Genomic DNA, 22,409 nt, shown 5'->3' on the forward strand with positions numbered 1-22,409 from the left:
CAGCCTATTTATCCTCACACAGTACTCTCCCAGAAAACCGGGAAAAAATTCAGGACTGTTATTAAGAAATTCTCATTGGTGGACATATGGTGATCGCAGCATCAGGGCCAAAGGAGGACTACACCTTCTACTCCGCATCTCACCAGACCTATTCCCGCATTGATTACTTTCTAGCTACCAAAAATGTTCTGGAGGCCTCCTTAAACGCAGACGTTGGCCCGATCACCTGGTCGGACCACGCTCCTATTATATTAACCCTCTCTGTTCCATTCGTAAAGTCCAGTACCTTTAATTGGAAACTAAATGATTCCCTGTTGAATCACCCGGAAATAGAGAGAGAAATCAAAATAGCCCTTTCCGAGTACTTCACTATCAACGAAGGCTCAGTCACGTCACCAGCGGTACTTTGGGAGGCCCATAAGGCAGCAATAAGGGGCAACCTCATTTCCATTGCATCCCATAGGAAAAAGGTTAAGCTAAAATTACTTAAAGTCTTGACAGAAAAAATTATAAAGCTAGAGCGACAACACAAAACTAACCCATCGGGGAAAATCTTCAAAACCTTAACCACTGCCAGAAACGAGATTAAAAAGATCCAATTGGAAGAAGTAGAAAAAGCCCTTAAATGGACTAACCAGAGATACTATGACAAGGGCAATAAGGCTGACAGACTATTGGCTAGCAAGCTAAGGGGAATACAGAAAAGGTCCCAAATTACTGCGATCAAGAATAGGTCTGGCGAGATAATATATAACGATAAAAAGATTGCGGAGGAATTCACTAAATTCTACACCGATCTATATAATCTTAAAACCCAATATGGGAATTTAAGAACCTCAGCGTCTGTAGCAATTTCGGACTATCTAGACAGCTGCAGCCTCCCAGCCCTATCAGAGGAGGGAAACCAACTACACAACGGAAAAATAACACGTGAAGAGTAGGCAGACCCAGTAAAGGCGTTAAAAATCTCTAAGGCCCCGCTTCACCAATGTCTACTTTAAGAGATTCCTTCCGATCTTGTCCACCCACCTGGTGAACCTGTTTAACTCTTTTATGGAAGGCAACCCAATACCAGCATCAATGTCTCTAGCTAACCTTGCAATTATCCATAAGGAAGGCAGAGACCCGATGCAATGCGGGAGCTACCGCCCAATTTCCCTATTGAATAATGACCTTAAATTGTACAGTAAAATACTGGCAAATTGATTGAACCCCATCTTACCCAGACTCATAAATATCGATCAAGTCAGGTTTGTCGCAGGCCGCCAAGCCACAGATAACACCCGCAAAATAATAAATATAGTGGATCATATCAACCTCACAGACACCAAGGCGGTTCTTCTGAGTTTAGATGCAGAGAAGGCGTTCGCTAGAAATGATTAGCTATTTCTTGATAAAACTTTGCAGAAATTCGGCTTCAGAGACTCGTTTCTCGATGGGGCCCGGGCACTCTATTGCAACCCATCCGCTGTGGTCAAACTCCCAGGGGGTACAACAAGGAAATTTGTAATAAAAAATGGTACAAGACAGGGTTGCCCCCTATCCCCGCTTTGACTATCGAACCCCTAGCGGCCAAAATTTGCGATAGCTTAAACATACATGACGTACTAATTGACAAAACAAATGATTAAATCTCGTTATTTGCTGACGATATCATTCTAACATTAACCCATCCACAAACCTCCCTTCCCAACCTTCATAAAGAATTGTTAGAATTCGGCAAAATCTCAGGCTATAAAATCAACAATGACAAATCTGAAGCCCTAAACCTAAATTTATCAGAGCCAGAAGCTAAACTGCTTAAACTAAATTTCAATTATAGGTGGAGCTCCTCGTACATCAAATATTTGGGAGTAAATGTATCTGGAAATTACCACTAACTATATCGATATAATTACCCGACCCTGTTCGGAAAAATTAAAAAAGATCTGGACAAATGGGAAGGTTACCAGATCTCATGGATCGGGAGGATGAGCTCAGTGAAGATGAATATACTCCCCAGATTGTTATACTTTTTCCAGACACCCCCGATCCGTGTCCCTGGCTCTGAACTAAAAAACATCCAAAATAGACTGTTTAATTTCATTTGGCAGGGCAAAAGACCCAGGGTCGCTAGGTCAGTCCTTCTATCATCAAAAGCGAAAGGAGGCATGGGAGTACCAGATATTCTAAAATATTACCAAACGGCTCAGCTGCGACAAGTCGTAGTGTGGAACGCAGACCCGGGCCAACATTGTTGGGTAGATATTGAGTCCCACTACGCCAAGATGCCTTCTCTGCCAACCTGCCTCTGGTGTAGGGATAGAGGTGATAGACCGGTGCACAAATTTGAGCTTGGCGCGATGAAGCACACTTGGGAAGTCTGGTTGAAATGTAAAAAAAGTTTAAACTCTCGACCACAGGCTCACAGCTCACCCCGATTATAAACAACCCCAAATTTCCCCCAGGATGCGAACCTAAACAGTTTGAACAATTCAGATCAAAGGGGATCAGGGTGGTCGCCGATCTATTGAGCGGTGGAAGGCTGCTGAGCTTCCAAAATCTACGTACCAAATTTGAGGCACCAGAACTAAGCGTATTTAAATATCTCCAAATTCGGCACTTTCTTCAAAATATGTTCCCAAAGTCTGAATTTCCCCCTCTCACAAACTTTGAGATGCTGTGCCAGATTGGCACTCATCAAAAAGGTCTAATAACACAAATTTACGCTGGAATGGAGATAACAGCGGACCTCCCCACACATGATTACATGCTCAAGTGGGCTGCCGAATTGAATACAGTTATAGACAGAGAGGATTGGGAAGACATTTGGGACTCAGCTTCAGGAACTTCCATATGTACCACAACGAAGGAAAATATCTATAAAATCCTATTTCACAGTGAGACTAAAGCAAATCTACCCTCTGGCCTCCGATTTATGCTGGAGAGGCTGTGGACAAAAAGGGGATATGGCCCACATTTGGTGGTCATATCCAAGAATTCAGAACTTGGCTCATAGTTCAAACCCTAATAAATGAGGTAACCGGTCTCACGATTCCTATTGATTCACTGACCTACCTACTCGGCAGCCCAATAGAGGAAATTGACCACCCAGTCAGAAAATTAATCTCCTTCATTTTAACAGCGGCGAGATGTGCAGTGGCGTTCTCCTGGAGAAAGATATTACCTCCCTCCAAGCAGATGGTGAAAAGAAGAGTGAGTGAGGTGATGCTAATGGAGAGACTAACAGCGTTCCTCAAGTGTAAAACAGAGGGCCATTATAAGATATGGGAACCCTGGCTTAATCACTAACTCAGCCCAAAAAGCTGCTTAACCAAGAATCAAGTGAGAAATATAGTTTCCAGCTAAGTTAGGTGGAGCTCCGCAACTGGAGAAGGGACTCCCCTTCTTCCCCCCCCCCCCCTCTCCTCACCCCTCCCCCCCCCCCCCCATCTCCCTCTTTCCCCTCTCTTTTTCTGACCTCACTTTTACTGGTCCACTGTGTGGTCCAGAGGTCTCGCCTCCCATGGCGATGCTCTTCCCTATCCCATACATACTCCAAAAACCTACTCTGTATTAGGCTGTTATTGTTTATTTAATGCCTGTAATCAAAAGTTAGTCGAACTAGATACTCATCCTATACTTATATTGAGCAAGAAGGCCCCCCATAAAAATCCCAGAAAACATTATTCAATTATGTATCACAAGGGGGAAAAGAAATTAATTCTTGACTCCAGTAATGTATACTTTTTAAATAGGCTGTCTAACCTTTCTCGTAAATATTGTATCTGCCATCGCATTCTCCGTAGTAGTGATTTCCATATTTTAACTGCACGTTCTAGAAACTTTACTTTGCTGCTGGTGAAATGTCCTTTCCAATCTCACTGGATGACCCTGTGTAATTTGTACTGTTCTTAGTATTGACCATGATTCTATTTGTAAATAGTTATCCTATCCCCTCTTAAACACTTCTAATGTAAACAAATCTAATTTAGCTAGCATCTTCTCATCAGTCAGACCTTCCATCTCCTTTATTAATTTGGTTGTTCTTCTCTGCACTTTTTCCAGTTTCATAATGTCATTTTATTTTTTTATTTTTTTTAAGGAGTAGTATCCTCCATATTCATGGTCTGGTCTTATTAAGGATTTATTCAATGGCAAATTTGCTGTTTTCCATGTGCTCCACACACTGTTTCATGCAAGATAATATCCTATTAGCCTTTGCAGCTACTGACGGACATTGAGTATTATTGCTTAGCCATCTTTCTACAAGCACGCCTAAATCCTTACCCATCAAAGATTGAATCATTTGGACGCAGTCTGCTTATTCTTGCTTCCCAAAAGAATAATGTTACATGTATTTAACCTCATCTGCCCTTTATCCAAGTCCTTTTATAGACAAATTACATCCTTTTGTCATCAAACATAAATGTATTATTTATTTATTTATTTATAAAATATTTTACCAGGAAGTAATACATTGAGAGTTACCTCTCGTTTTCAAGTATACTTTGCTCTTTAAGACAGTCAGTCATTAATAGATTAACATAGATTACAAATATACAGACCCTGTACCAAACCTTGAGTTACTTCACTTACAAATCAAGCTTAACCTAAAAAAGTTCAATTTGACAACTCTATTGACCATGCTTCAACCAGTTTTCATGGCAGGTGCATATATTTTCCCTCAAACACTTCTGTCTGATACAGTTACTTTTTATCTTATAATGAGGGTCCCCTGTAGCTGCTCTGTGGTCCCCTGACCAGTTACAGTACTCCGTTGTTTCTAATATATTTGTAGTTTTTTCTTTTTTTGTGCCTGGCATAAGAGACAAACTACAAATTTATCTACAGAGTGACCAAGAAGAGAGCACGATGTCCTCCCCTTTTGCAGCTTTCTATTTGCTGCCGGAACGAGACGTGACCCTGAGGTGATTTAAAAAAATAAATATATATATATATAGCCTTCTACTACTGATTAACCATTTTATTTACCCTTGTACATTTAGTCCACAAAGTATTTATGCCTTTTGTTAGATGCTTTGTGCGGTGTTTGTGCCTACATTTTTTTATTATTTTATAATGTGCCTGTAAACGTCTGTTTGGTATGCTTATTAATTGTGGGAAGTGGGCATATCTTTTTTTGCTTTGAGTAAAGAACACTCCATGATAAACCGCATGTATGAAATGGAAGCAAGAATGATAATTCCTTAATATGTAGGAGGCGTAAAAACAAGTAAGGGGAAAAAAAAAAATTCCATGGTAACCGAGCTCTTTTCTCAAGTCGAAGGATGGTGGCCCTGTTTATACCATTCAGTAAGTCTATTTCTAAAGGGTTTTTGCAAAGATCAAGGAATCAAAACATTACATGAGCTGCCTGGCAATGTGCACGGCCAGATATTCAGATATTCTACTGTATATTAAGAAAAAGAAAAATGTTCCCTTTTCTAAGAGTAGTTATCAGTGGCAAATACAACAAGTAGAGTATTACAAAAGGTTTGAAACCCTGAATTATAATTTGTTTTTTTCTCTATCCTTTACTTACTAGCGAGGAGAAGAAGAAAAATGTTTGTAAAATGAAAAACAAGTTGATAGTACAGGGACATTATTCTAACCCATTTTATTAAAAAAAATTATATTTCTTGTTCTGTTTTGAATTAATGTTCAGCCCTAGATTTTAAAAACGTTTAAATATGTCTCAGATAATAAATCAAACAAAAATGGTAAGGGTTGTATACCTGTGCAAACATGGTACTGTACATTGCTATTTTGACCTGTGCGTAACAATAAAATGACCCATACATTGAGTAAACTACAGAATTGCTTTCAGGTGAGAGAATGAGTAAATGTTACCTATAATAATGCATCACATATGGCTGTGTAATTGTGTCATGAATGTTTCATAGAATGTAATAATTTTATATAGATTAAATAAGCACGCTGATACTTAAAATGTTGTTATTTTATGGGGTATTGTAGATGTAGAGATTTTTCTGTTCATCAAATGAATAACTGCTATAACTGTAAAGCTTTTAACTACAGTATGTCATTTATGAGGCCAGTGCGCAGTATGAAGCTTATTATTATCTGCTTCAGCTCCCTTGTTTAGTGCATTCTTCACTAAAATGGCAAGCTAGCTAAGGCTGAGAAGACCAGGTTTCAAAGTCTTTATAAATGTTACTGTGTTATTACATTTTTGATACTCATATGCAAGTTTGAACTTGGGGGAAAAAAATTATGTCAACGGTGCAAACTTAAGTCGCAGGGAAAAGGTAATTGTGCAGATCTTGTTGATTTTGTTTTAGAACATTATCAAACTTAGAAATATTCTTTATGCATGTGTTTAAAGTCAGTAATTCACAAACTTCAATGTACTCTTGTTTATGAATGTTTAATGAAAATGTTAACATGATTCCTTCTAGCTATTTATTTACTTCATGGATGCTGCTTACATTTGATTAAGATGGTCATTTTAGATGTTGCAAAATGAGTATTGCATACTAACTTAATGTAATCAAAGTTTTGTTCAATTCAGCACAATTGACATCTAGCATTGTGAATCGTCCTTTAAAGTATCACTTGCCCATTAGAAACTTCATTGGATGTTGGAAATTAGTTGATTACAAAAGCACAGCGCATGTGTAATCATAGTAAACTAATTTTAAGAAACAAGTTTGATGACACTTGATTTTTATGACCAAGTTCATGAGCTTTTAAGACCCAGACGACTTCATGGAAAATGCTATCCATAAATCCAATGATTGTCCAGTCAAATATGCGAGTTTGGAATAAACTAAAGGTGCCCACACATACTGTACAAGCATGTACAGTATATACAGTGGCTCGAAAAAGTTGTGAACCACTTAGGATTTTCCCATACTTCAAACTTAAATGTTATTAGATCTTAATTCAAGTCCTATTAATAGATAAAGATAACCTAATAAAACAAATTACACAAAAATTTGATACTTTTGCAACAATTATTCATCCACAAATATTTCAACATTCAATATCCATGTGTGAAAAAGTATGTGAACCTTTAGATTCAGTACCTTGTGGCACCCCATTGAGCAGCAATGTCTTCAACGAAGCGTTTCCTGTAACTGCTGGTCAGTCTCTCACATCGGTTTTGAGGAATTTGGGACCATTCCTCCTTACACAACTGCTTCAACTCAGTGACATTTGAGGGCTTCCTTTAATGGACAGCTTGCTTCAGGTTCTGCCACAACATTTCAATGGGGTTTACGTCCGGACTTTGAAAAGACCATTCTAAAATGTGGAGGTTCTTCTTTTGCAGCTATTCATTTGTAGATCTGCTTGTATGTTTAGAATCATTGCCTTACTGCATGACCCACTTTCGCTTCAGCTCATGGACGAATGGACTAACGTTCTCCTCTAGAATCTTCTGATAAAATACAGAATTTATGGTTGTGTCAATAATGGCAAGTCGTTCAGTCCTGAAACAGCAAAGGAGCACCAAACTTTCAAACTCCCACCACCATGCCTGACAGTTGGGATGAGGTTCTTCTGTTCGAACGCAGTTTTGGCCAAACATAATGTTTTTCGTTGAGGCCAAAAAGTTCTACCTTTGACTCTTCTGTCCAGAGAACATTGTTCCAGAAGTTTTGTGGATCATCTACTGTATGTGCTCGTGGCAAACTTCAGACAGCAGCAATGTTCTTTTTAGAGAGCAGTGGTTTTCTCCTAGCTATCCTTCCATGAACACCATTCTTGTTCAGTCTTTGTCTGATAGTTGAGTCATGAACACTCACATTAGTCACGGAGAGAGTGGTCTGCAGATCATTGGATGTTCTGGGGTAGTTTGTGACTTCCTGGATGATTTGCCGGTTTGTTCTTGGAGAGATTTTGGTAGGACGACCGCTCCTGAGTAGAGTGACTGTGGTCTTAAACTTTCTCTATTTGTCTGACAGTGGATGGATGGAGTCCCAAATCCTTAGACATGGTTTTGTAACCCTTTCTAGACTGATGAGCATCAATAACTGCTTTTCTGAGGTACTCTATTTCTTTTGACCGGGGCATGATGTGATTTCAAACACCTGTTTGGTTAAGACCAAATTCACAAAGTTTCTGATCTTTATATAGGATGAGGCCTCCCAAACTCAAACCTGAAGATCTATCTAATTATTTAAGCGCTTGGTTCTAATTATCCCCTGTAATTTAGCTGATAAAAGCACAGTTTCACTTACTTTTGCACATACCTTTACTCTTTATTACTCATTGTCGCAGGGGTGGGTAAACTGGGGGGCGGGGGCATGACAGTTTCTGGGGTTGGGGGCACGGTGCTTCCAGAGGCCCTGCGCACGTCCCCAAAGGCCTCTGTAAGTTTCCTTACCTTGTCACCTTGTCACCATGGCAACGGGGCATCATATGACATCAGAAACGCCAGAGACAAGGTAGGGGGGCGTGAGGGGTACAGTGACGAAACAGTTTTCACACCCCTGGTCTAATTCTTCATACATCATTTTGTTTCAAAAGACATGCAATTAGTTAATATAAACCTTATTGGATTTTTAAGAAAAGACTGCTTTTGATTCAAAAGGGTTCTCATGGAAAAAACTATGGGATTTCTGTAGTTATCATTGGGGTTCACAAACTTTTTCTCGCCACTGTAAGCATCCCCTGCTTTATGTAGAAAATGTGTTGTTTAAGTTGATGACCTTTGGCAATGTGAGCAAAAGCTAACATTTTTTTAAACTTTTTGCAGGTACTTCTACCTTTATGGAAGCATTAACAGCCAATGGTACCACCAATATACAGACATCAGTGGCAGGAGTAACAGGTAGCAAGCGGAGATTCATTGATGAGAGACGAGACCAACCTTTTGATAAGAGACTACGTTTCAGTGTGAGACAAACTGAAAGTGCTTACCGGTATAGAGACATTGTTGTCAGGAAACAGGATGGTTTCACACACATTTTACTTTCCACAAAATCATCGGAGAATAATTCTCTGAATCCAGAGGTTAGTTCTATATATCATAATATCCAATAGTAAAACAACATGCTTTAAAGTCATGCCAACATTTCAACTCATACTTGTATCATTTAATATTTCTGTTTTATTCTTTTATCCAGATAGTGCTGAGAGAATATACATTGTTTTACACTATGAAAAGTTTGTGAACTATGGAATAATAAGTTTCCCACTAGACCATGCTTGGACTCCATACTACTATACAAATTATTAGGCGTGAATTAATTTAGTAACAGCCGACCAGGATCACTAGTGCATCCCATTGCATGTTTGCCCTGCTGTAGCATGAAGAAGTTGAAATAGCTGGCATTAAAATAGGCTAGCATTAAAATAGAATAGCTGTTGAAATGAAGGTTTACAGTTGACAATTGTAAGAAAGGGATCCTTGTTAGGAACTATGGGGCATTCCACAATCTGTGCAGCAAGATATAAAGTTTAATTTGTTAGCAGGCAGTGAAGGCAAATTGGTTAGTCACATGTTGCAGTATTCGAAGAGATATTGTAAAAGTTTTTTTTTCTTAATCTATTTGTTTTATATTATTTTTGAGTTTTACAAATGAGCTCTTATCACTGTAAATGTGAAATTGCTACAGCGCACGCAGCACGTGTTCTCCAGTATTTTTTGTCATGATGCTCGTAGTTTAACTTCTGTCAGAACTTGGGAAAAAAAATATTGAATATAAAATAACCCAAAAATATAAAAATGGAAGACCTAGATTTGATTACATATCTACTTCATTGTAACTTTTTTGTATATTGCTACTTCTGTTTTTATATACAGTATATATTCCTACATGAGACTAGAGCCGTGATCCATCAGGCTGTGGTGCCAGATATTGCACTGCGAGCTGGCTGTAATTGCCATTCAAGTATGATACCCCCATTGTGGCTTGATGAATCCTGGCCTTCATCTTTAAGAAAGGAAGAGGAGACTTTAGAGTCAGAGGTTCATGGTGTAGTATTTTTGGAAAATTCGCATGGCACGTTGGCTAATAAATAGCAAAATAATGTACATCACTTTGCTAGAGTGATTGACGTAAAAGAAAAGGGCAGTTTTTAATATTGTGATCTGAATCAGAAAGGCACCGTCAGACACGGTCAAAAGAGGGGTTTGCATTCTTAGAAATTTGTGCTTGAAAGGTGTATTTGATGGTCTTAGAAGTCCGCCGTGAACTCAAAAGTGTATCTACAGTAGTTCCAAAGGGGAAGTGGTTCATATAAAAACACCAGAATACAATGTAAAAAGTAAATTGAGGATCTTAAAATAAATGAAAAGGGTAGGGGGAATGAAGTATAATGATTTAGAATTGCCAGCTGGAATGAGGGAGCAATGACCTAAAAAATAATAAAAAGGAAATCCATAGGCAAACATTTCAACAGTTGTGTCTTGATTCTAAATATTAGATGCCTATTTTAGGATACATGCAATGTGATGATAATAGTGATGCTTTTTGTGTTTCCTCATTTGTTTGGAATACTTCTTCATCAAACTGTTTTACTACTTCATGAGCATAAGCTACAACTGTGAAATGGCTAGGAATGAATGACATTTATTTTATTCCATAAAAAAACAACTTTAAAACATGATTTTTGTACACCAACAACCCCAAGCTTTGTTTGGACTATACAGTTAAAAAGGTGCTGATGGTGCCCGGGGTGAGTGCATTTTGCCCTCTGTCGAGTGGTTCGACGTCTCCCGGCATTTTCCTGCATCTTCAGTGTCTCTCCATGCTTCTCACTTGAAAATGGCCGCGACCCGCGATGCCATGATGACACGCTACGTGACGTTAAGCCCAACACAGCGGCAGAGGAGCAGGCTCGGCTCCCCTCTCCCCCAGTCCACATGCTGCTTCTCCCCTCCTCCTCGGCATGCTGATTTTTCCGCCTAAAACCCCACTCTCCCCCCCGAGGGAGTCCCGCGCGCCGGAGTAAAGCGTGGAGAGTCTCCTCGCTCCAGTTGAGGGCGTCCCCGCTCTGTGTGGAGGAAGCATGGTTGAGGGGGGTCAGGCAATTCCTCCGCTGCGGGCAGCTGTGGTGCCAGTGGGGAGCTGCTGAGGTACGGTGAACAGACATCCCGTTTTTTAATGGTTTGGGCAGGTAGGAGGAGATCAGAGGAGGATGCCGACCGCGCTCAGCTGATCATAGAACAGCTGTAGCCGGGAGGAGAGACGGGCTGGGTGCAGGTGGCACTGCAGAGCTCTCCATAGCTGCTCTTCACTAGATTTCCTGGTTCCTACGTGTGTCTGTTCGTAAGTGTGTGTGTCTGTAATTGGAGTGGAGACGCACCGTACCTGGTTCGCGCTCATTGGGCAACCGCTCACGTGACCGGGCCTGTTGTGCCAATAAATCAGTTTCAATTGATTTCGTGTGCAACGTGCACCCTCTTCCGCCCGCACGCCACATGGGCGCGATCACTGCCTTAAGGCAATCTGATCGCTCGGCGTGCGGACACCTCCGCACTGTCTGCGGCACCATGGCCCCAGCCTAAGTGTGTCTGTGGTGGTAAGTGTGTGGTTGTGTCTGGAGGAGAGTGAGGATGGATGGGAGAGAGAGGGAACAGAGAGGATGGGTAGGAGAACGAGAGAGAGAGGATGGGGAGAGGTGAGAGAGGATGGGGGAGAGGGAGGGGAGGGAGGAGAGAGAGAGCGCGGAGAGGGAGGGGATGGGGGTAGAGTGAGGAGATGCAGAATTGTAGACTTGTGCCACTACAGATGTGGCAGATTGTTTTGGGAAAATAAAATGGGAAAAGAATGGGGCGTAGAGATGCAGAATTTTTCTTATTAGGAATTTATTCCATTTTTTTTAATGGAGGGCGGGGCAAGGGGGCGAATAACTTTTTTGGTTGGGCAAGTAGCTTTTTGTGTCATTTGTCACGCTGTGTGTGTGTGTTTGTGTGTATTTGATGTACATGATGTTCCAACATTATAATTACAAATCAATCATATTATTGTAACCCATTTGTAAATATGAGTTTGCATTATTTTCTATAAGAAGTAATCTGTTTTATGTTGCAACTGAAAACTTTAATTGAACTTTTGAGTTGTTTTCCACTTCTAAATCTGGTATAAAAAAAAGGCAAATGTGTCAGTCTGTTTTGCAGATAAAAGGATGCCATTCTAATATTTTATTCCTACCGATTTTTTTAGGTAATGAAGGAAGTCCAAGGTGCACTAAATACGGCTGCTGCAGATGACAGTAAACTTGTTTTGCTCAGTGCAGTTGGTAGTGTCTTCTGCTGTGGTCTTGATTTTATCTATTTTATACGGCGGTTGACAGATGATAGGAAAAGGGAAAGCACTAAAATGGCAGAAGCCATACGGTATGTATGCTTATTTTCAAATGTTTTTTTTTTTTTTTTACCACCAGTAGGGAATTAAATATTCAGTGGACTTTTAGTACAAAAAAGATCTATTACATTAATTTGCCTATACTTTATATGAACCAACAACAAAGTCAAATCATCTCGTTCAGATTAAGCAAAGTATAGTGTTTATGGTATTTTTTACTTTAACGGTCCCCAGCAGTATGTTTCTCTTGATTTTCACTTTTATATAGTCTAAAATATGAACATTTGCGGTAAAATAAACATTAATCACTGATTGATTTGACCATGAGGTAAATTGAGTTTGAATGTCTCATCTCCCTAACCCCCCCCCCCCCCCTTATTTTCTGTACACCCCTTTCCTAATGTGATACAAAATAAAATGTATATTTAAAAAAAGGTTAAAAGTTAGTATTTTAAAAAAGTTTTGTAAAAAGCTGTAATTTAACATTTTCTTTTAGAACATGTACTGTATGTACAATACAACTAGCATATGTGTCAATTTATTTTGCATATAAATGTACTCATATAAAAAAAACAGTTTTTTATTTATTATAGTAGTTCCCAAACCTATCCTTGGTGACCCACAGTAATGCAATTTGTAAACCATGGTATGTGAGGGTCCCTTATGCAGGCCTTGCAAGTCACTAATTTACAGCTACTGTAGGAAAATTTTATATTCACAGACTATAACAACTTACACTTTTGTGGCCATTGTTTTTATTTTTAAAAAATTGACTAGTGAAAAAGTGCTTTATCTGAGACTGACATCTAAATATTGGGTTTAATGTAACTTCCCTTTTTATTTATTTTTTTACACACGTACAGTAGCACATCTTGATTTTTATGGTGCGTTTTATTTAATAAAGCTAGTGCCATTTCCTTTTTTTAATTGGAGAAAATTGGAATGCAAAAATCAAACCGGAATGCATAACTTACAGTATTTTAATATTTAAACATTTCCAAATAATTTCATTTGAATAACGTGATTATCTGGTTGTGCAATTCATGTGTGGTGGTGGTCTTTTATATTTTCTAGCAGTGTTGTCATTGTTTCCTTATTAATTGAGAATATAATGGAATGCTACTACATATCCATTTACAACTATATGATTTGCCTGGGTTAATATATTTCTTACTAGTAAACATGTTGAGATACTTTCAAATAATTTTCCATTTTGTGAAAATAAACCAAGTTGATTATCTTACTTTCTTACTATAGTACTTTTAAATGCATGCTTTTTCATCATTATTTTTTCAGGACATTTGTAAATACCTTTATTCAGTTTAAGAAGCCAATTATTGTAGCTGTAAATGGACCTGCCATTGGACTTGGAGCTTCCATATTGCCTCTATGTGATGTTATTTGGGCTAATGAAAAGGCTTGGTTTCAAACACCTTACACTACTTTTGGCCAAAGTCCAGATGGATGCTCATCCCTTATGTTTCCTAAAATAATGGGCCTAGCATCTGTAAGTAACACCCTTTGATAAACATGTTTTATATTTTTCTATAAAGTTATTTTATATTTCTAGAGCAATTGTGTCATTCTTAATTGCAGGTTGTTTCACTTTTGTATGTGTATAGATAGAGATAAATAGATATCTATAGGTAGATAGACAGAGATAGATAGATATCTCTCTCTGCACACACACACACACACACACACACACACACACACACACACATATATATATATATATATATATATATATATATATGTACAGTAGTCGACAAATCACCCAAAAATCTACTCGCCACCTAGTCCCGCCCCCAGGCCCGCTTTAAAAAAAATTGAATAACATTCGTTTTTGACATAATTTTATTTATTGTATTACGTTATACTACAATTAGTCCTTGTTGCGCGTGTATGTCGGATTTAGGAAAAAAAAGCCAGATGTGAATGACTTGTTTCCTGCACCCTTTAACCAGTGTCTGGATGCCCCCGCTTAAGAATAACTAAAGCAGCAATCCCACCTGGGATCTTACCTGATCTGGGTGGAGGGGTGGGGTGACTGACTGTGTGGGGGGGTGGGGTGACTGACTGTGTGGCGGGGTGGGGTGACTGACTGTGTGGGGGGGTGGGGTGACTGACGGGGTGGGGTGACTGACGGGGTGGGGTGACTGACTGGGTGGGGGGGTTACTGATTGGGGGGGTACTTCTGGTGTCCTGCACACACACTCACTTTCTCTCTCATACACACACTCACTTTCTCTCCCATACACACACACACACTCTCTCATATATACACACACCTCTCCAATATACACACACACACACACTCATATATACACGCATGAGGGGCGTAAAGTGCAGGGGAACTGCAACAGAGGAGTTGAGGGGAAAGGGTGCTGCTGCAGGGAGGCTGTGTGCAGCTGTGGGGGGGGGGTGATCGGTACCTGGGCACCCTGGGGGTGGTGGTATGTGGGCAGCCAGGGAGGGGGGGTCTCAGAAGGCTGTGGGGGGCTATGGCTCCTGGGTGAAGCGGTGAGGGAGGGAATCCCTGCAGCCGAGGTCTCTCTCACCTCCCTGGCATTGGCTGGAGCCAGCTGGCTTCTCTCTCTCCCTACAGCTGTGGGGGGGGGGGAAGCTTCCTCTTCCTCTCCAGCAGGCACCGGAGGGGGGGTTGGCTTCCTCTTCCTGCTGCAGCTTCTCCTCTGTCCCTGGCTGCCGGTACAGGAAGGAGGGGGGGAGATTCTTCTCCATGCTGCAGCTTCTCCTCAACCGGCCGGTGTAGTGCGGTGGGCAGAACAGGACGGATGGGCTGCGAGGGGGAATTCACAAACAAACTTGCGGCGTCCCACGCAGCGCACAGATTTGGAACCACAGAGCTAGAGAGATTTTTTTTTTTTTTAGTGCAGGGGATTTTTATTTTTTTGCAGAACAGGGGAAATCTACTGGCCACAAGCCAATTTCCACTCGCCAGGTGCGAGTGTGGGAACGGGTTTGTCAAACACTGTGTATATATATATATATATATATATATATATATATATATACATACATACATACATACATACATACATACATACATACATACGCAGCTCAACCCCCTTATAATGCTGTGCTTGGGGTCCAAAGAATCACATCGCGTTATAAGCGGATCGCGTTAGAAATAATGTACAATTGTATGCATTGTACAGTAAAGTATTTAAGATACCAATAATCGTGTTGTAAAATATTCATAAATACGAAAATTGGGAGCCACACTTGCATCGCGTTATAAGTGGATTCGCGTTCTAATGGATCGCGTAATAACTGGGTTGAGCTGTATGTGTGTATATGTATGTGTGTGTGTGTATGTATATATATATACTGTATATATATATATATATATCAGAAGAATTACCTAGGCGCAAGGGGAGACAAGAGAGAGAAATAACATAGGGTAGTATGTCTGAAAAAATGAACCCCTAAAATGGTAAGATATGCACTCACAGCGTTTCATGTAATTCAGGCCTTTTATCCACCCTGGGATTTGGAACTCTGTAGGTATTCTGGGGACGTTCCTGGGTCTGTGTCCTCGGATCTTTCTACAGCGATTCTTCACTGCCAAGTTTCCATCTCATGAGTAGTGATACATATATATAGGGAGAGGTAAAGAACACACAGGATAGTGTAACACAGTTTTAATGATAAAAAAATAAATGAATCACAATAAGTAAAAAAACTCACACTTTGTGAGCTCTTTAAAAACAATTGAGAATATCAGAGTATCTCACTCTAGGGTCTACCGGTTCCCAGCTGGGCTTCTAGCAGTCACTATTCCCGTAACAGTATCCCTATACACCTGTGCTGTTGTCCTGGTGTATGGTATTATGTATAGTAGTACAGAAGCCCAGCTGGGAACCGGTAGATCCTATGAGTGTGAGATACTCTGATATTCTCCATTGTTTTTAAAGAGCTCGCAAAGTGTGAGTTTTTTACTTATTGTGACCAACCAGTCTGTTCGATACACAAAAAGATGAAGTCTGCAGCACACTCAAAAGAGAAAAAGGATTATTTAATCTTAGAAAATCATCAGGCATCACAAAACTCCTGAGCAACGTACGTTTCAGACCACAAGATCTTTTCAGAGCTTGAGAAAAGACCTTGTGGTCTGAAACGTACGTCGCACTGGAGTTTTTGTGATTGCCTGATGATTTTCTAAGATGAAATAATCCTTTTTCTATTTTGAGTGTGCTGCGGACTTCATCTTTATATATATATATATATATATATATATATATATATGTATATATATATGTATATATATATAACAATAGCAAGAATGTTCAGGGCACTCAAAAGGAAAAAGGAAAAAACTTATCTGATCAGTCGTGGTGCTCACAGTGCGGCCAGGATCACCATCCAGCAACAAAAAATAGATAAATACCCAATATCAAAGAATCTGGAGCACTCACACATTCAAAAAATATAATTTAATGAAGTAACACAGGCATCAGGGGGTAATCACAGAAAAAAGAAGCAACGTTTCGGACCTTACGGTCCTTTCTCAAGCTTCCCCACATAATCTGACATACAATGTGAACATTTATAGTGCTGTCAATCAGCATTTTTGGCGCCAAAATTTCCCCACCCAGGTTCCTAAGGTGGCTCATATTGGACAAAAAAAAAACTTGCATGCAAACCCAAAACCACACTTGTAACTTAACATTCTAAAATAGAGGAGGAACACACAATGCTCAGCCCTAGGTGAATTAAATGTGTGTGAGGGGCAAACAGGACATCTAAACTGTATGACATGAGTTAGATAGCTAAAGGAACAACAGGGCTTTGTCTATTAAGCCCATGCACATGCGCACTACCATAGGGTTGGATCGGAACAAGTACTGGCTATTCAACTTCTATTTACCCCAAAAGACCTGTGGGTGACATTGCTGTACTGCATATACAGTAGAGCCAGCTACTCTTCCTTACCCGATCTGCTCTCACTTAATCCACTGTTCCCTTCCGATGCGATTCTTAATCCAGTGCTAAAAAACTCAAGCACACAGTCACATGTGCGCAATTTTTGTGATTTTTCCGGGCCCGTTTTGTGCGCAAAGATTGCGCACATGTGACGTTGCTTTTTTTCTGTGATTGCCCCCTGATGCCTGTGTTACTTCATTAAATTGTATTTTTTGAATTTGTGAGTGCTCCAGATTCTTTGATATTGGGTATATATATATATATATATATATTATTTATTTATTTATTTTTATATTTTTTCTAAACCCTGTTTTATAGCGTGGTGCTTGGGGTCCAAAGAATCTGATCGCGTTATATGCGGATCACATTACCAAATTTTTTGGGTGTAAATTGCACTCCTCGGATTGCGCAGCCGCTGGAGGGGGAGAGCTGGGATAACTCTCCCAGACTTGGCGGCGCAGCAGAACCCCACGCAGGACTAACCAGGCATTGGCAGCAGCTGGCTGCTCTCTCCTCTTCCTGTGACATCACATGACCCCGCGACGTCATTTGACGCCGGAGCTGAGGAGGAGGAGTGATGGGGCGAAGGCAGCCAGCTCCCTGGTACATGACAAGCCCTGGTCACCCCAGCAGGGCACAAGAGAGGCTAGTAAATAGCATGGTAGGAGATCTTCATCATGGTACTGCATATTTTTGGGAGCCACGCCCACATTGCGTTATAAGCGGATTTGTGTTGTAACTGATCGCGCTTTAACGGGGTTGAGCTGTGTGTGTGTGTGTGTGTATATATATATATATATATATATATATATATAGTGTGTATAGATATAGATATAGATAGATAGATAGATAGATAGATAGATAGATAGAGTTACATAGTAGATGAGGTTGAAAAAAGATACTGTATATGTCCATCAAGTTCAACCAATGCTAAATTTAGACAGATACTTATCTCCCCCCCCCCCTTTTTTCCCCTCAAATTGTGAGCTTTTTAGACAATTTCAGAAACAGATGATGTTTTGACTTTTGCTTGTTATAATAAACCGAACATTTTTGAATAATTCATTTTTCAAGAATTGTTTTAAATATAGTGTTATGTTCTTTACTTGGATGTAATTAATCTTGCATCAGGAGAATAGGGGTTACCTTTATTTTTTAAATACACATTTTTGTTAATGTCGATGTGATTATCTATACAATTTAATTTATTTTGTCTACTTTTGATAAACGAGTAACAGAACCAACACCCATTGTTGCACAGTTGCTCGTCTTTGTCATCAAACTTTAATGGTAAATTATATAGATCAGTTGAGATCATTGTGCTCATGTGGAACCAAACGTTTAAATAAATCTGGATAAAAAAAAGTGTGCAAATAGGCTTCAAAGTTCAGCTATTCACTACAGTGAAATAAAATTAGTATGTGTTTATACAGTAGTTCAAGTACATATAAGGTTTTGTCATTTGAATACATTTGAGCACATTCTGTTCAAATCTGCTGAAAAATATAGGATCAAAATGAGATTCTCGATGATTGATTAAAAACCAAGCAAAAAGTTTTTACTGACTCCTGCTGTACTAAGAACAGATTAAAAACTAAATGCTATGAAGGAAGTTGGCTCTGATATGTATTCCTCCCTCTTCGTGTATATATATGAAAGTCTGTTGCTGGCATTCAGAATAGTCATATAAGTTCAAGGTGCAGTAGAATGGTACAAACTCAATGTATTCAGGCATGTAGACAAAAACGAGACGCCCAATCCGACGTATTTAAACTTTATACTCATTACCATATATGTTTTGTCAATTTGATGTAGCATTGGGCACCAATGTCTTCTGTTGTTTACTTGCCTGCCGCAAGAAAGGTAATATCGTATGTGTGGGTATGTGTGTGTATGTGTACAGTGTATATATATATATATGTGTGTATATATGTGTATATGTGTGTATATGTGTGTGTGTGTATATATATATATAGATATATATATAGATATATATTAATCATTGTTAATCTCTAGCGTATGATGTTACAATGGTAATGTTTAGATTGCGCTGGACTCGGTCTTCCCAAATGGATGGTTTTAACAAAAAAAATAAAAAACGCTTCTGAAAGGGGAAGATCTTTGAGAGTAACTCAAAATAGTTTTTAAAAAGGTGATCACCACAATGTACTGGGCCAAAATGGGTTCAAAGTATTTAGGTACAGTACATTGATGTTGGGATACAAGATTGAGATTCCTCTCCTACAAGACTGTTTAATAACCTGTGTGTGCACAGACACATAAATCTTTACTTCTATTCTTTTTATATATACTGTATTTGTATGTGTTCACATCCATCATCTTTTTAACTTTTTTGTTTCATAGGCAAATGAAATGTTATTTAGTGGAAGGAAGCTGACTGCACAAGAAGCATGTGCAAAAGGACTGGTCTCGCAAGTGTTCTGGCCTGGAACATTTACTCAAGAAGTTATGGTTCGCATAAAAGAACTTGTGACCTGCAATCCAGTAGTATGTTCTCACGTTTATTCATGGGTGCATAAAGTAAAGATATACATTATATTTGGCTATTTTATATTCCGGGGCAATAATGTTTCACGAATTTATGCTCTTCTTTAATTGGTTTACTTGTAGTGAAATTATAATAATTTCTTTAAATTGCTCTGGACAGTTTATCTGTAGTATTGCAGAATGAAACAGGACCAAATTGAAAATTATTATCGTTTATTTGTAAAGCGCCAATACAGTTTATTCTGCAGCGCAGTACAACGGGGGTACAGAGATTTGATCATTACATAAATAAAGTTACATACAAATAAGAATAAACACGCACAAACAAATACAAAAAGGTAATGAAGGCACTACTCATGAGAATTTACAATCTAGATGGAATGAGGTACAATGTTATAACAAAAAGGTAAAGTTGCTGCTCATTGTGGGGTGGCCTATATCTCAGGTTGGAGTATGGTCCAGCCCTACAGCTGATTCCATTAAGGTTTGTAAGAGTGTGGGGAGTGTTACATAGTGTGGAGATTGGTCCAGTTGCACAGTTGGTTCCAATGGGATTAGACGGGGGGTGGAGGAAGAGGGGGGAGTTGCATGTTAGAGGTATGTTAGATATGATTCCTTAAAAAGGTGATTTTTCAATTGTCTAAAAGCTGGGGGAGAGTCTGATGTTACGTGGGAGGGAATTCCAGAGAGGGGGCAGCACGGAAGAAGTATTGTATGGGAGACTGAGAGGAGGTAATAAGACAGGAAGAATGGGGGATGTCGTGGGCAGAACATAGGGCATTTAGGGTTTTATTTGGGTATGAGGGCTGAGATGTATTCGGGAGGCCGCGTCATTGAGAGCTTTATAAGTCAGAGCTAGGGTTTTAAATTTGTTTCTAGAGGATATGGGAATCCAGTTGTAGGGATTTGTGTAGTGGAGCAGTGCGTGAGGTAGATATGTCTGGCATTTTGGATTGGATTGGAGTTGGCATAGGTGGACGAGGAGAATGCCAACTAGAAGAAGGTTGCAGTAATCAAGACAGGGCAAGATGAGTGAGTGGATTAGGACTTTAGTTGCACCATGAGGGAGAAAAGGGCGTATGTTGGTGATATTTCAGAGGTGGAGCCGGCAGGACTTTGTGGGGAATGAAGGCGAGAGCAGAGTAAAAAATGACCCCTTGACAGCGGGCTTGAGGGGTTGAGGAGATTGTGAAGATATTGGCAGTGAGGGTTACATTTTGGGTGTAGGGGTGACAATGGAACGGGAAAATAGTGTTGTATTTTGAAAATGTAAATGATTGCAATATTTAATGTGCAGAACACAAAAATGTTGGTCTTTATAAGAGGGTAGGGGGGAAAGCTTCATTTTGAGAAGATATTTACAATATGAAATTGGCTGTTTTCCTGGAACAGTACATTTAAAACAAACATCACTGTAAACACTGAGGGTTATTCATTGAACTATGGTAGTTGCAGTGATTCTCCTTTTTTATTTGACATTTTAGTATTGCTCCAGCAATGGGCCAATTTCATATAATAAATTACCCCTCAAAAAGTTGCTTTTCTCTCCTATAATGAAGAACAAAGTTCAATCTTTTATCAAAATGTTTTTACAAAATAGTGTTTTTCTTCATAAATCTAGAATTGTAAACCAATTTATTTTTTGATTTTAGGTACTTGAAGAATCCAAAGGTCTAGTTCGTAATATCATGAGGGGAGACTTGGAACAAACAAATGACAGGGAATGTGAAGTGCTAAAGAAAATCTGGGGATCTGCCCAAGGAATGGACTCAATGTTGAAATACTTACAAAGAAAAATTGATGAATTCTAAAAATAACAAGGATATGCAGGCCTCATTCATGGAACAGCACTGAAAATCTTATTTTTGGGACATCTTCTACATAGAGATGCCCTAGAATTCTTTGAAAACATGAACATTATTTATCCAGGGATACTTCTCATTGTTTTCTGAACAAATATTGAGGAAGATGCTTTTGCCGTTACTTATAAACCAGCTATAGTTATGGGTGCTCCCCAGAACTTTCAGCATCCTTTTCTTGGCATTCTTGGCTTGTACTGTATTGAAAGAAGAAGACCATGAAGAATATTGCTTTTTGTTTGTGTGGCAGGGAAGTCTGGAATGCTTATTTTTTGTTCATAATACAAAATAAAAATGGTTAGCAGCCAACCCTCACTTTCATTGCCCAGTAAAAGTAGTCCAAGGCAATGCTTTATTTTAAAATACCGAAAAATTATTAACATTTTAAGAAAGGAATATAAAAAACACAAAACTGACAACCCTATGGTGATGCATTTTAATAATAATCCCCCAAAAGTTTATGTGTACTCAGGACATGTACTCATAAAAAGGTAAGCAGAAAGAAAAAAAAGCTTGACATACTGTTAGGAACATGCCCAGTTTGTACCAAGTTAGCATGAAGAAACCACTCTCAAGAAAGAGCTTTTCTTTTTTGTTGTGATGCAGTATTAGTAAATCACTGATTATCTTATGTTTTAGGTAATGAATTTAATTCACCCTTATAGGTAAACATTTTTTTTATATATATGTACTGTATATATAAAGTGCTTCAGTTCCTGGGTGAGCATGTAATTCATATTTGTTTGCAGGTTTAATGTATTACACCAAAAATAATTTTATGTTCATACATGTATAAATTTTAGGTTTCTCTAGAATATATTTTATTTAATAAGTT

At 39.1% G+C, this 22,409-nt stretch overlaps 1 protein-coding gene across 4 annotated transcripts in view; it reads left to right on the forward strand.

Moving 5' to 3' along the window:
* The window catches only part of CDYL (chromodomain Y like), a 134,631-nt gene extending 112,518 nt beyond the window's left edge, over positions 1 to 22,113 (forward strand). For 2 of the 4 annotated variants that reach the window (XM_075585777.1, XM_075585779.1), the window contains 5 exons: positions 8,705 to 8,961; positions 12,120 to 12,292; positions 13,557 to 13,767; positions 19,572 to 19,748; positions 21,368 to 22,113. In XM_075585777.1, the coding sequence (XP_075441892.1) occupies positions 8,705 to 8,961; positions 12,120 to 12,292; positions 13,557 to 13,767; positions 19,572 to 19,748; positions 21,368 to 21,526 (977 nt within the window). In that variant the 3' untranslated portion in view covers positions 21,527 to 22,113. The remainder of the gene's footprint in view (positions 1 to 8,704; positions 8,962 to 12,119; positions 12,293 to 13,556; positions 13,768 to 19,571; positions 19,749 to 21,367) is intronic. The other 2 variants (XM_075585778.1, XM_075585780.1) reach the window with 1 other exon arrangement.
* Positions 22,114 to 22,409: the final 296 nt, after the last annotated feature.

The sequence above is a fragment of the Ascaphus truei genome, chromosome 2, assembly GCF_040206685.1.
Source record: "Ascaphus truei isolate aAscTru1 chromosome 2, aAscTru1.hap1, whole genome shotgun sequence".
In the NCBI taxonomy this organism is placed as follows: Eukaryota; Metazoa; Chordata; class Amphibia; order Anura; family Ascaphidae; genus Ascaphus; species Ascaphus truei.